General features: G+C 34.9%; 1 protein-coding gene across 2 annotated transcripts in view; it reads right to left on the bottom strand.

The window, feature by feature from the left end:
* The window catches only part of MDM4 (MDM4 regulator of p53), a 28,739-nt gene that overhangs the window by 7,325 nt on the left and 6,151 nt on the right, over nucleotides 1-15,263 (bottom strand). For both annotated transcript variants that reach the window (XM_064733139.1, XM_064733140.1), the window contains exons 4-7: nucleotides 13,517-13,650; nucleotides 11,205-11,254; nucleotides 993-1,054; nucleotides 191-287 (exon numbers count right to left, since the gene is read on the bottom strand). In XM_064733139.1, coding sequence (XP_064589209.1) covers nucleotides 191-287; nucleotides 993-1,054; nucleotides 11,205-11,254; nucleotides 13,517-13,650 — 343 coding nt within the window. The remainder of the gene's footprint in view (nucleotides 1-190; nucleotides 288-992; nucleotides 1,055-11,204; nucleotides 11,255-13,516; nucleotides 13,651-15,263) is intronic.

Genomic DNA, 15,263 nt, shown 5'->3' with positions numbered 1-15,263 from the left:
TTTGGGCTCTGAGGTAGCAGGAGCTGAGGATTTCCTGTCACCCTCCAGGATCCCAGAGTCCCAAACTTTAGCACCAAAATTTTAATTATTCTGTTTCAAACCACTGGTTTGAGTATCTCCTCGAGCATTTTGCTGCTCTGTCTCACATGCATTTGCAAACATTGTGATAATGCAGAAATTTGTCCCTCACCTTCACCAGTGTCACATTTGGGCTCTGAGGTAGCAGGAGCTGAGGATTTGCTGTCACTCTCCAGGATCCCAGAGTCAGATCCCTCCTCCTGGCTGAGCTGCAGGAAGGAAAATTCCGGAATGAGCCCAGCAGAGCTTGCAGGGAGCAGGGGATGCAGCACTTCCATCCCCAGGCACCAGCTGCAGGATGAGACCCAGCAGGTAGGAAAAGAGGAAATAATTGAGAATAAAAAACTACAAACTATTTCTCTTTAAAGCCTCTGGAATCAGCAGGAACAACCAAGGTTGGTAAAAAACCCTAAAGTTGGTGTTTTCCATGCAGTAAAAGTTGATTTTGTGACTCTTTGCCACCTCACACCCCAAACCACACCTGGAAACAAAAAAAAAACTTTGGATTTTTCCTCGGTTTTCACCTCTACCTGAAAAGCTGCTGGAAACAAACCCTAACTAAGCACGGTGAATGATTCCTTTGGCAATTCCTAGTGGGATAAAAGACAGAAAAAAGCAGGAAAATAAGAGCTGGAGGAGCTGAGGGCTGGAAGTGCTGCAGCCCAGAAGCACGCGCTCAGAGACTGGCGCTCTGTACGAGGAGAGAACAGAGAAGGGTGACTCTGTCCTTGCTCTGTGGATTCCAGAACTTTTTTTTTTTTATTTTTTGGGGGAATATTTTTTATTTTTTTTTTTTTAAAGGTGAGGAACAACACAAAAAAAAACCAAAAAAAGTTCTGGCAGTCCACCATGCAGAGGTACAGAGAAGGGGCGGCTCTGTACGAGAAAAGAACCCACTGGGCAGTGGGGGTTACCTGCAGCTGGCCGGGGCCGGGCTGAGCGACGCTGGGCTCCGGGGGGAGGCTCTGGGCAGCATCTGCAGATGGCACGGTAAAAACACACAAGGAAAAGCCTTCCCAGGGAATTCCCACTCGCACACGGAACACACGCGGGGCTGGGCCGGCACAATGGGCACAATGGGCACAATGGGCACAATGGGCACAATGGGCACAATGGGCTGATCGGGAACGGGGGGGAGCAGCTGGGGGGGATTCACAGTGTTCTTCTCAAAAGGAATTATTCTTCTTGCTATGGCCAAATTCACAATGTTCTTCTCAAAGGGAAATAGTATTCTTCCTGCTATGGCCAAATTCAGAATGTTCTTCCCAAAGGGAAAGATTATTTTTTGCTATGGCTATCACAAATTCAAAATTCTTCTCGAAGGGAAAAGTTATTATTTTTGCTCTAGCCAAATTCACAATATTCTTCCCTAAGGGAAAAATTATTCCTTTTGCTATGGCCATCCCAAATTCAGAATGTTCTTCCCAAAGGGAAAAATTATTCTATTTGCTATGGCCAAATTCAGAATATTCTTCCCAAAAGGAAATATTATTCTTCTTGCTATGGCCAAATTCAGAATATTCTTCCCTAAGGGAAAAATGATTCTATTTGCTATGGCCAAATTCAGAATTCTTCTCTAAGGGAAAACCAATTCTTTTTGCTATGGCCAAATTCAGAATTCTGCTTGAAGGGAAGAGTTATTCTTCCTGCTATGGCCAAATTAAGAATTGTTCTCTAAGGGAAAACCAATTCTTTTTGCTATGGCCAAATTCAGAATTCTGCTCGAAGGGAAAAGTTATTATTTTTGCTCTAGCCAAATTCACAATGCTCTTCCCTAAGGGAAAAATGATTCCTTTTTCTATGGCCATCCTAAATTCTGAATTCTTCTCAAAGGGAAATAGTATTCTTCCTGCTATGGCCAAATTCAGAATCCTCTTCCCAAAGGGAAAAAGTGTTTTTCCTGCTATGTCCAAATTCAGAATTCTTCCCAAAAGGAAATAGTATTCTTCTTCCTATGGCCAAATTCAGAATTCTTCTCAAAAGGAAATAGTATTCTTCCTGCTATAGCCAAATTCAAAATTCTTCTCAAAGGGAAAAGTTATTATTTTTGCTCTAGCCAAATTCAGAATATTCTTCCCTAAGGGAAAAATTATTCCTTTTGCTATGGCCATCCCAAATTCACAATGTTCTTCTCAAAGGGAAATAGTATTCTTCCTGCTATGGCCAAATTCACAATGTTCTTCTCAAAAGGAAATATTATTATTCTTGCTATGGCCAAATTCAGAATTGTTCTCTAAGGGAAATAGTATTCTTCCTGCTATGGCCAAATTCACAATGTTCTTGCTATGGCCAAATTCAGAATTCTTCCCTAAGGGAAAAATGATTTTTTGCTATGGCTATCCCAAATTCACAATATTCTTCCCAAAGGGAAAAATTATTCCTTTTACTATAGCCATCCCAAATTCAGAACATTTTTCCCTAAGGGAAAAATGATTTTTTGCTATTGGCCAAATTCACAATATTCTTCCCTAAGGGAAATATCATTCTTCTTGCTATAGCCAAATTGAGAATTGTTCTCAAAGGGAAAGAGTGTTCTTCTTGCTATGGCCAAATTCAGAATTGTTCCCTAAGGGAAAAATGATTCTATTTGCTATGGCCAAATTCAAAATCTTCTTCCCTAAGGGAAATAGTATTCTTCTTGCTATGGCCAAATTCAGAATTCTTCTCAAAGGGAAAAATTATTCTTCTTGCTATGGCCAAATTCAGAATTCTGCTCAAAGGGAAAAAGTATTCTTCCTGCTATGGCCAAATTCAGAATATTCTTCCCTAAGGGAAAAATGATTCTATTTCTTATGGCCAAATTCACTATTCAATAAATTCAACAAATTCAATATTCTTCTCAAAGGGAAAAAGTATTCTTCTTGCTATGGCCAAATTGAGAATTGTTCTCTAAGGGAAAAATTATTCTTCTTGCTATGGCCATCCCAAATTCAGAATGTTCTTCTCAAAGGGAAAAAGTATTCTTCCTGCTATGGCCAAATTCAGAATATTCTTCCCTAAGGGAAAAATTATTCTTCTTGCTATGGCGAAATTCAGAATTCTGCTCGAAGGGAAAACCAATTCTTTTTGCTATAGCCAAATTCACAACGTTCTTCCCTAAGGGAAAAATGATTTTTTGCTATGGCCATCCCAAATTCAGAATATTCTTCCCTAAGGGAAAAATGATTCTATTTGCTATGGCCAAATTCACAATGTTCTTCTCAAAGGGAAAGAGTATTCTTCTTGCTATGGCCAAATTCAGAATATTCTTCTCAAAGGGAAAGAGTATTCTTCTTGCTATGGCCAAATTCACAATATTCTTCTCTAAGGGAAAAATTATTCCTTTTGCTATGGCCATCCCAAATTCAGAATGTTCTTCCCAAAGGGAAAAAAGTATTCTTCGTGCTAAGGCCAAATTCAGAATTCTTCTCTAAGGGAAAAATGATTCTTCTTGCTATGGCCAAATTCCCAATATTCTTCCCAAAGGGAAAAAATGATTCTGTGTGCTATGGCCAAATTCAGAATTCTTCCCTAAGGGAAAAATTATTCCTTTTGCTATGGCCATCCCAAATTCAGAATGTTCTTCCCTAAGGGAAAAATGATTCTAATTGCTATGGCCAAATTCACAATGTTCTTCTCAAAGGGAAACAGTATTCTTCCTGCTATGGCCAAATTCAGAATTGTTCTCTAAGGCAAAAATGATTTTTTGCTATGGCCATCCCAAATTCAGAATATTCCTCCCTGAGGGAAAAAAGAATTCTTCTTGCTATGGCCAAATTCACAATGTTCTTCTCAAAAGGAAATATTATTCTTCTTGCTATGGCCAAATTCAGAATTGTTCCCTAAGGGAAAAATTATTCCTTTTGCTATGGCCATCCCAAATTCACAATATTCCTCCCTAAGGGAAAAACAATTCTTCTTGCTATGGCCAAATTCAGAATATTCTTCCTAAAGGGAAAGATGATTTTATTTGCTATGGCCATCCCAAATTCAGAATATTCTTCTCAAAAGGAAATAGTATTCTATTTGCTATAGCCAAATTCAGAATTCTGCTCGAAGGGAAATATTATTCTTCTTGCTATGGTGAAATTCAGAATTGTTCCCTAAGGGAAAAATGGTTCCATTTGCTATAGCCAAATTCACAATGTTCTTCTCAAAAGGAAATAGTATTCTTCCTGCTATGGCCAAATTCAGAATTCTGCTCGAAGGGAAAAACAATTCTTTTTGCTATGGCCAAATTCACAATGTTCTTCTCAAAGGGAAAAATTATTCTATTTGCTATGGTCAAATTCAGAATTGTTCTCTAAGGCAAAAATGATTTTTTGCTATGGCTATCCCAAATTCACAATATTCTTCCCTAAGGGAAAAAATGATTCTGTGTGCTATGGCCAAACTCACAATATTCCTCCCTAAGGGAAAAATGATTCTATTTGCTATGGCCAAATTCAAAATCTTCTTCCCTAAGGGAAATAGTATTCTTCCTGCTATGGCCAAATTCAGAATTCTTCCCTAAGGGAAAAATGATTCTATTTGCTATGGCCAAATTCAGAATATTCTTCCCAAAGGGAAAAATGATTTTTTGCTATGGCCATCCCAAATTCACAATATTCTTCCCAAAGGGAAAAATTATTCTATTTGCTATGGCCAAATTCAGAATATTCTTCCCAAAGGGAAAAATGATTTTTTGCTATGGCCATCCCAAATTCAGAATATTTTTCCTAAAGGGAAAAAGTTATTCTTATTCTTACAGCCAAATATTCAGAATATTCTTCCTAAAGGGAAAAAATATTCTTCCTACAGCCAAATTCAAAATACTCTTTCCTAAGGCAAAAATAATTCTTTTTGCTAGAGCCAAATTCAGAATATTCTTCCCAAAGGGAAAAATTATTATTTCCCCTACAGCCATCCCAAATTGAGAATATTCATCCCAAAGGGAAATATTAATCCTTTTGCTATAGCTAAATTCAGAATATTCTTCCCAAAGGGAAAAGTTATTTTTTGCTATGGGTATCCCAAATTCAGAATATTTTTCCAAAAAGGAAAAAATATTCTTATTCCTACAGCCAAATATTCCGTGGAAAAATCAGGAAAATTAATTCTGAATTTTTCATGGGTTTCCCAGCAAGAAATCCCATGGGGGAAATGTCAAAATGCAACAGATCCACCCTAAAAAAATCCAATTTTTGTTCATTCCCCTGCTTGGTTTGCAGGGAATCCAACCTGGAAGGTAAAAAAGGGATTTTTTGGGGGGGATTTTTGAGGATTTTTTGCTCTTTTTCAAAGGTTTGGGCATCCTTTCCAAAATCTGATTTTCAGGGAGTGGAAATGATCCAGGGGGTGGAAAATTGCAGAAAAATCAGCCTGGGGAAAGTGGGCAGGGAAAAGGGGAAATTGGAAAAAAGGAAAAAATTAGAAAAGGGGGAAAGAATTGGAAAATAAAAGGGGAAAAGAACTAGAAAAGGGGAAAAGTAATAGAAAAGAAAAAGGGAAAATAATTAGAAAAGGGGGAAATAATTAGAAAATAAAAAGGGGGAAATTAGAAAAGAAAAAAGGGAAAAGAATTAGAAAATTAATTAGAAAATAAAAGGGGAAAAGAATTAGAAAAGGGGGAAATAATTAGTAAAGAAAAAGGGGAAATAATTAGAAAATAAAAGGGCAAAAGAGATAGAAAATAAAATGGGAAATTAGAAAAGAAAAAGGGGAAAAGAATTAGAAAAGGGGAAAAGTAATAGAAAAGAAAAAGGGAAAATAATTAGAAAATAAAAGGGGAAAAGAATTAGTAAAGAAAAAGGGAAAAAGAATTAGAAAAGGGGAAAAGTAATAGAAAAGAAAAAGGGAAAAGAATTAGAAAATAAAAGGGGAAATTAGAAAAGGGGGAAGAATCAGAAAAGCAAAAGGGGAAATTAGAAAAAAATTGGAAAAGAAAAGGGAAAAAAATTAGGAAAGGGGGAAATTAGAAGAGAAAAAAGGTAAAAGAATTAGTAAATAAAAGGGGAAATTAGAAAAGAAAAAGGGGGAAAGAATTAGAAAAGGGGTAAAGAATTAGAAAATAAAAGGGGGAAATAATTAGTAAAGGGGGAAAGAATTAGAAAATAAAAGGGAAATAACTAGAAAATAAAAGGGGAAAAGAATTAGAAAAGGGGGAAAGAATCAGAAAAGCAAAAGGGGAAATTCAAAAAGAATTGGAAAAGAAAAGGGGAAAAGAATTAGAAAAGGGGAAAATTAGAAGAGAAAAAAGGGAAAATAATTAGAAAATTAATTAGAAAATAAAAGGGGAAAATAATTAGAAAAGGGGAAAAGAATTAGAAAATAAAAGGGGAAAAGAATTGGAAAATAAAGGGAGAAAAGAATTCGAAAAGGGGGGAAAATCAGAAAAGAAAGGGGGGAAATAATTACTAAAGAAAAAGGCGAAAGAATTAGAAAATTAAAAGGGGAAAAGAATTAGTAAAGGGGAAAAGTAATAGAAAAGAAAAAGGGAAAATAATTAGAAAATAAAATGGGGAAATAATTAGAAAAGGGGGAAATAATTAGAAAATAAAGGGGGAAATAATTAGAAAATAAAGGGGAAAAGAATTAGAAAATAAAAGGGGGAAATAATTAGTAAATAAAAGGGGAAAAGAATTAGAAAATAAAAGGGGAAAAGAATTAGAAAAGGGGGAAAAGAATTAGAAAATAAAAGGGGAAATTAGAAAAGGGGAAAAGAATTAGAAAATAAAAGGGCAAAAGAGATAGAAAATAAAATGGGAGGGAAATTAAGGAAAATTGGGAGAAAAGGAAGGAAAATGGGTGGAAATGAAGGAAAAGAGCCAGGAAAGGCAGGAAAATGGAGAGAGAAGGAAGGAAAAGAGGTGGGAAAAGAAAGGAAAATGGGAGGGAAATTAAGGAAAACTGGGAGAAAAGAAAGGAGGTGGAAAAAAAAGGAAAATGGGTGGAAAATGGAAAAGAGGTGGGAAATGAAGGAAAATGAGGAGAAAAGGAAGGAAAAGAGGTGGGAAAAGAAGGGAAAGATCCAGGAAAGGAAGGAAAAGAGGTGGAAAAAAAGAAGGAAAACGGGCAGGAATAGAAGGGAAAGACGTGGGAAAAGGAAAATGGAGAGAAAAGGAAGGAAAAGAGGGGGAAAGAAGGAAAAGTGGTGGAAAAAAGCAGGAAAATGGGAGGGAAAAGAAGGAAAATGGGTGGGAAAAGAAGGAAAATGAGGGGGAAAGGAAGGAAAATTGGGAGAAAAGAAGGAAAATGGGGAGAAAATGAAGGAAAAGAGGTGGAAAAAAAGGGAAAATGGGTGGAAAATCAAGGAAAATTGGGAGAAAGGAAGGAAAATGGGTGGAAAATGAAGGAAAAGAGGTGGGAAAAAGAAGGAAAAGAGCCAGGAAAGGAAGGAAAACGTGTGAGGAAAGAAGGAAAAGAGCTGGGAAATGAAGGAAAAGAGGAGGGAAAAGAAGGAAAATGGGTGGAAAAAGAAGGAAAATGGGAAAAGGAAAATTAAGGAAAATTGAGAGAAAAGAAGGAAAATGGGAAGGAAAGGAAGGAAAAGAGCCAGGAAAGACAGGAAAATTGGGAGAAAATGAAGGAAAATGTGGGGGAAAGAAGGAAAATGGGTGGGAAAAGAAGAAAAAGAGGTGGAGAAAAAAAAGGAAAATGGGAGGGAAAGGAAGGAAAAGAGGTGGGAAAAAAGGGAAAATGGGAGGAAAAAGAAGGAAAATGGGGAGGGAAAGGAAGGAAAAGAGCCAGGAAAGACAGGAAAATGGAGAGAGAAGGAAGGGAGGGGGGAAAAGAAGGAAAATGGGGAGGAAAGGAAGGAAAATAAGCAGGGAAAAGAAGGGAAAGATTCAGGAAAAGAGGGAAAATGGGTGGAAAAAGAAGGAAATTGGGAGGGAAATTGGGAAAAAGACGGAAAATGGGAGGGAAAGGAAGGAACAGAGGTGGGAAAAGAAGGAAAATGGAGAGAAAAGGAAGGAAAAGATGTGGAAAAAAAAAGGAAAATGGGTGGAAAATGAAGGAAAATTGTGAGGAAAATGAAGGAAAATTGGGAGGATAGAAGGAAAGAGGGGGGAAAAGAAGGAAAATGGGGAGGGAAAGGAAGGAAAAGATCCAGGAAAGGCAGGAAAATTGAGAGAAAAGGAAGGAAAAGAGGAGGGAAAAGAAGGAAAATGGGAAAAGGAAAATTAAGGAAAACGTGAGGGAAAGAAGGAAAATGGAGAGAAAAGGAAGGAAATTTGGGTGGGAAAAGAAGGGAAAGATCCAGGAAAGGCAGGAAAATGTGGGGAAAGAAGGGAAAGAGCTGGAAATGAAGGAAAAGAGGTGGAAAAAAAAGGAAAATGGGAGGGAAAAAGAAGGAAAATGGGGAGAAAATGAAGGGAAATGAGGAGGAAAGAAGGAAAATGGGAGGGAAAGGAAGGAAAAGATCCAGGAAAGGCAGGAAAATTGAGAGAGAAGGAAGGAAAAGAGGTGGGAAAAGAAAAATGGGTGGGAAATGAAGGAAAAGAGGTGGGAAAAGGAAAATGGGAGGGAAATTAAGGAAAATTGGGAGAAAAGAAGGAAAATGGGAGGGAAAGGAAGAAAAATGTGGGGGGAAAGAAGGAAAATGGGTGGAAAAAGAAGGAAAATGGGAAAAGGAAAATTAAGGAAAACTGGGAGAAAATAAGGAAAATAGGAGGGAAAAAGAAGGAAATTTGTGTGGGAAAGGAAGGAAAATGTGGGGGAAAGGAGGAAAAGAGGTGGGAAAGGAAGGAAAATTGAGAGAAAAGAAGGGAGGTGGAAAAAAAAGGGAAATGGGTGGGAAATGAAGGAGAAGAGGTGGGAAATGAAGGAAAATGGGAGGGAAAGAAGGAAAATGGGGAGAAAATTAAGGAAAAGGGGTGGAAAAAGAAGGAAAATAAGCAGGGAAAAGAAGGGAAAGAGCCAGGAAAGGAAGGAAAACGTGAGGGAAAGAAGGAAAATGGGTGGCAAAAAAAGGAAAAGAGGTGGAAAAAAAAGGAAAATGGGAGTGAAATTAAGGAAAATTGGGAGAAAAAGAAGAAAAATGGGAGGGAAAGGAAGGAGAAGAGGCAGGAAAGGCAGGAAAATTGAGAGAGAAGGAAGGAAAAGAGGTGGGAAAGAAAAGGGTGGAAATGAAGGAAAAGAGGTGGAAAAAGAAGGAAAATGGGAGGAAAAAGAAGGAAAATGGTTGGGAAAGGAAGGCGAGCCCTTGGCCTCGGTGCCCCTCGGGTCCCTCTCACACCGGGGCTCTCACACCTCCAACACCAAACACCCACAGGGAACCCAAACTCTGCTGGAAATAAATCCAGATTAAAAATGGAATGGTCTGGAAAAATCCCGGGCAGAAACGGCCACGGGTGCGAGTTTAATTCAATTTTAATTGAATTTTAATTGAATTTTAATTGAATTTTAATTGAATTTTAATTGAATTTAATTTTGAATTTTAATTGAATTTCATGTTTAATTTTTCCACACGTGTCTGAGCGCTCCTAAAGGTTTTAATCCTGTTTAAAAAAATGGTAATTTTTTATTTTATTAAATTATGTGGTACAAAATCCACAGATGTCAATTAAATCCATTTTATTTGTTAAAAAAAATAAAAAGGAAATATGGCATCAAAATCCACAGTTGGGAATTAAATCCATTTTATGTGTTTAAAAAATGTGGCACAAAATTCCACAATTATGGATTAAATTCAATTTACCTGTTATATATAAAATATATTTTTTATAAAAATAAAAATATATTTATATATATATATTTATATATTTAGATATAATATAAATAATATATATTTATATATTTATATATTTATATATTTATATATAATAATAATTTATAATTTATAGTAATATATTATAATATTATATAATATTATATTAATATATAAAATTAATATTATTATCAATATTAATATATATTAATATAATTAACATTAATTATATTAATAATATATATTTATATATTTATATATTATATTAATAATAAATAATTAATATATATTATTAATATTAATATTAATGTATATTAACTATATATTATATTAATAATAAATAATTAATATATTATTAATATATATTATTAATATAATTATTAATATTAATATATAATATATAATATTATATTGTTATAATAATATAATATAATAATAATAAAAATTTATAATTTATTTATAAATTACAATAATGTAATTTATAATAATAATTTATATATTTATATATAATAAAAATTATTTTATAATATTGAGTACAAAATATAATATAAATATTTTATATTTTTTAAAAATATAAAAAATATAAGAATTAAAATTCAATTGAAGTGTAAAAAAAAGAATTTTTAGCAAAATATAATTAAAAATCATTATTTTTTATAAAAATGTAAAATGGTAGACAAATTTCAGCTGATGGATATAAATCATTTGATCTGAATTTAATTAAATCTAAAAATGTGGCAAAAATTCACAACATTTAGCATATTTTCTTAGAAAATCCCATTTTATAAAAATAATGAGGCAAATTTAAAATCTTTTATTAAAAATTATATATAAAATTATATTATTAATGATTATTAATTTCATGAAAAAATATTTTTATTTTTAAAAAAAATTAAAATGAGTGAGACAAAATTAAAATTGCAGCTTGAAGGTGAAAATTTAATTATAAATAATTATATATATATATATATATATATATATATATATAATAATAATAGTATTTTATAATTTATTTATAAATTATAATAATGTCATTTATAGTAATAATTTATATATTTATATATAATAAAAATATATTTATAATAATAATTTATATATTTATATATAATAAAAATCTATTTATATAATTTTTTATAAAAATATATTAAAAAATGAGGTGAGAGCAAAAAAAATTGCAGCTCTGAAGGTGGAAAAAAATATAAAAATATTGTTTTCAGTCATGGATGGGATTTTAGGATTAAAATTTTGAAATTTGGGATTTTTGGGCAACACTCAACCAACTCCTGGCACACACAGAGAAGACACAAACTCAGATTTTCTTGAAAAAAATTTTCTTTTTTTTCAGAGTTTTTCAGAGAAGTTTATTCCTCCTGGAATTTGGGATTTTTGTGATTTTATTTTTGTTTTTGGGTACTTACCAGGTGAGAGGGAAATTTGTGGGAATGGGAGCAAAACCCACCTGGGATGGGAGCAGGGCTCAGGTTCCTCTTCAGCATCTCGTACACGGGGCTGGGAAGGCAAAAATCCAGTTAGGCAGCGAAAAATGGGATTTTTTCAGCTAAAAATGTGAATTTTTTCAGCTAAAAACGTGAATTTTTTTCAGCTAAAAATGTGAATTTTTTCAGCTAAAAATGTGAATTTTTTCAGCTAAAAATGTGATTTTTTTTCAGCTAAAAATGTGAATTTTTTCCAGCTAAAAACGTGAATTTTTTTCAGCTAAAAATGCGGATTTTTTTTCAGCTAAAAATGCGAATCTTTTTTTCACCTAAAAATGCGAATTTTTTTTCACCGAAAAATGTGAATTTTTTTACCTAAAAATGTGAATTTTTCAGCTCAAAATGTGAATTTTTCCAGCTAAAAACGAGAATTTTTTTTTCAGCTAAAAATGTGAATTTTTTTCAGCATTTTCAGCTAAAAATGTGATTTTTTTTAGCGTTTTCAGCTAAAAATGTGAATTTTTTTCAGCTAAAAATGTGATTTTTCCAGCTAAAAATGTGGATTTTTTTCAGCGTTTTCAGCTAAAAATGTGAATTATTTTTAGCATTTTCAGCTAAAAACGTGAATTTTTTTCAGCTAAAAATGTGAAATTTTTTAGTGTTTTCAGCTAAAAACGTGATTTTTTTTCAGCTAAAAACGTGAATTTTTTTCAGCTAAAAACGTGAATTTTTTTCAGCTAAAAACGTGAATTTTTTTTCAGGTAAAAATGTGATTTTTTTTCAGCTAAAAATGTGAATTTTTTTCAGCATTTTCAGCTAAAAATGCAAATTTTTTCAGCTAAAAACGTGAATTTTTTTCAGCTAAAAACGTGAATTTTTTTCAGCTAAAAATGTGAAATTTTTTAGTGTTTTCAGCTAAAAATGTGAAATTTTTTTCAGCATTTTCAGCTAAAAATGTGATTTTTTTCAGCTAAAAATGTGAATTTTTTTTCAGCATTTTCAGCTAAAAATGCAATTTTTTTCAGCTAAAAATGCGGATTTTTTTCAGCTAAAAATGTGAAATTTTTTTCAGCTAAAAATGTGATTTTTTTTTACCGTTTTCACCTAAAAATGTGAATTTTTTCAGCTAAAAACGTGATTTTTTTTCAGCGTTTTCAGCTAAAAACGTGAATTTTTTTCAGCTAAAAATGTGAATTTTTTCAGCTAAAAATGTGATTTTTTTCAGCTAAAAATGTGATTTTTTTCAGCTAAAAATGTGAATTTTTTTCAGCTAAAAATGTGATTTTTTTTCAGCGTTTTCAGCTAAAAATGTGAATTTTTTCAGCTAAAAATGCGAATTTTTTTTCACGTAAAAATGTGATTTTTTCCAGCTAAAAATGTGATTTTTTCCAGCTAAAAACGTGAATTTTTTTCAGCTAAAAATGCGAATTTTTTTTCAGCTAAAAAGGTGATTTTTTCCAGCTAAAAATGTGATTTTTTTTCAGCTAAAAACGTGAATTTGTTTCAGCTAAAAACGTGAATTTTTTTCAGCTAAAAATGGGATTTTTTTTCACCTAAAAATGCGAATTTTTCTAACTAAAAATGTGATTTTTTTCAGCTCAAAATGTGAATTTTTTTCAGCATTTTCAGCTAAAAATGCAAATTTTTCCAGCTAAAAATGTGATTTTTTTTTCAGCGTTTTCAGCTAAAAATGTGAATTTTTTTCAGCTAAAAATGTGAAATTTTTTCAGCATTTTCAGCTAAAAATGCAAATTTTTTCAGCTAAAAACGTGAATTTTTCCAGCTAAAAACGTGATTTTTTTTCAGCTAAAAATGTGAAATTTTTTAGCGTTTTCAGCTAAAAATGTGAATTTTTTCAGCTAAAAATGTGAATTTTTTCAGCTAAAAATGTGAATTTTTTTTAGCATTTTCAGCTAAAAATGCAAGTTTTTCAGCTAAAAATGTGAATTTTTTCAGCTAAAAATGTGATTTTTTTCAGCTAAAAATGTGATTTTTTTCAGCTAAAAACGTGATTTTTTTCAGCGTTTTCAGCTAAAAACGTGAATTTTTTTCAGCTAAAAATGTGATTTTTTTCAGCTAAAAATGTGAATTTTTTCCAGCTAAAAATGTGATTTTTTCTCAGCGTTTTCAGCTAAAAACGCGAATTTTTTTCAGCTAAAAATGTGAAATTTTTTTCACCTAAAAATGTGAATTTTTTCAGCTAAAAATGTGCATTTTTCCAGCTAAAAACATGATTTTTTTTCACCGTTTCCACCTAAAAACATGATTTTTTTTTACCATTTCCATCTCAACCCGTGGATTTTTCCCTTTATATGAACACCGATATTTCCCTTACCTGGGGTCCTTGACGGAGAAGCTCTGCAGGCCCAGCAGCGCCCCCAGCGGGTCGGGCCCGCAGTGCACCAGGTGCTGCTGCCGCCGGTCATAGAGCTGCCGGGCCAGGATGTACTGGCCCAGGAAATGCATCACCTGCGGGCAGCGGGGCGGGGGTCACTGCTGGGGTGGGAATGAGGGGGGATTTGGGGGCTGGGAGGGGAATGAGGGGGGATCTGGGGGCTGGGAGGGGAATGAGAGGGGATTTGGGGGGATTTGGGGGGATTTGGGGGGCTGGAGTGAAGGTTTGGGGGTGGCGGTGGTGGGGAGGAGGATGGAGATGAACTGGTTCAAATGGGGTGATCCCAGTTCAAAATGGGGTGATCCCAGTTTCAAATGGGGTGATCCCAGTTAAAATGGGGTGATCCCAGTTCAAACTGCATTATCCCAGTTCAAAATGGGGTTAAGTTATCCCAGTTCAAAGTGCATTATTCCCAGTTAAAATGGGGTGATCCCAGTCCAAAATGGGTTTATTCCCAGTTAAAATGGGGTGATCCCAGTTCAAAATGGGGTGATCCCAGTTCAAAATGGAGTTAAGTTATCCCAGTTCAAAATGGGGTTATTCCCAGTTAAAATGGGGTGATCCCAGTTCAAATGGGGTGATCCCAGTTCAAATAGGGTTATCCCAGTTCAAACTGCATGATTCCCAGTTAAAATGAGGTCATCCCAGTTCAAAATGGGGTTATCCCAGTTCAAACTGCATTATTCCAGTTCAAAACAGGGTTAAATTATCCCAGTTAAAATGGGGTGATCCCAGTTCAAACTGCATTATTCCCAGTTCAAAATGGGGTGATCCCAGTTCAAACTGCATTATTCCAGTTCAAAATGGGGTGATCCCAGTTCAAACTGCATTATTCCCAGTTAAAATGGGGTGATCCCAGTTCAAAATGGGGTGATCCCAGTTCAAACTGCATTATCCCAGTTCAAAATGGGGTGATCCCAGCTGCCTCTGGTCATAGAGCTGCCGGGCCAGGATGTACTGGCCCAGGAAATGCATCACCTGTGGGGCAGCAGGGCTGCGGTCACTGCTGGGAGGGGAATGAGGGGGGATTTGGGGGGGATTTGGGGGGGATTTGGGGGGTGGGAGGGGAATGAGGGGGGATTTGGGGGGCTGGAGTGAAGGTTTGGGGGTGGCGGTGGTGGGGAGGAGGATGGAGATGAACTGGTTCAAATGGGGTGATCCCAGTTCAAAACAGGGTTAAATTATCCCAGTTCAAATGGGGTTATCCCAGTTCAAATGGGGTTATCCCAGTCCAAAATGGGGTGATCCCAGTCCAAACTGCATTATTCCCAGTTCAAAAAAGAGTTATCCCAGTTCCAAAATGGGGTTATTCCCAGTTAAAATGGGGTGATCCCAGTTCAAAATGGGGTTATTCCCAGTGACCCCAAAGTTTCTTCAAAAGTGACCCTGAAGTGTCCCCAAAGTGACCTCAAATGTCCCTAAAGTGTCCCCAAAAACTGACCCTGAAGTGCCCCCAAAAATGCCCTCAAAATGACCCTGAAGTGCCCCAAAAAGTAACCCCAAAGTGTCCTCAAAGTGACCCAAAGTGACCCCAAAGTGACCCCAAAGTGGCCCTAAAATCTGACCCCAAAGTGATCCCCAAGTGTCTCCAAAGTACCACCAAAAAGTGACCCAATGTGCCCTCAAAATGACCCTGAACTGCCCAAAAAGTGACCCCAAAGTGTCCGCAAAGTGGCCCCAAACCCCA

Source organism: Zonotrichia leucophrys, chromosome 26, assembly GCF_028769735.1.
Source record: "Zonotrichia leucophrys gambelii isolate GWCS_2022_RI chromosome 26, RI_Zleu_2.0, whole genome shotgun sequence".
Lineage (NCBI taxonomy): Eukaryota > Metazoa > Chordata > Aves > Passeriformes > Passerellidae > Zonotrichia > Zonotrichia leucophrys.
The sequence above is the reverse complement of the archived record's forward strand: the minus strand, read 5'-3'. Positions and strand labels throughout refer to the sequence as shown.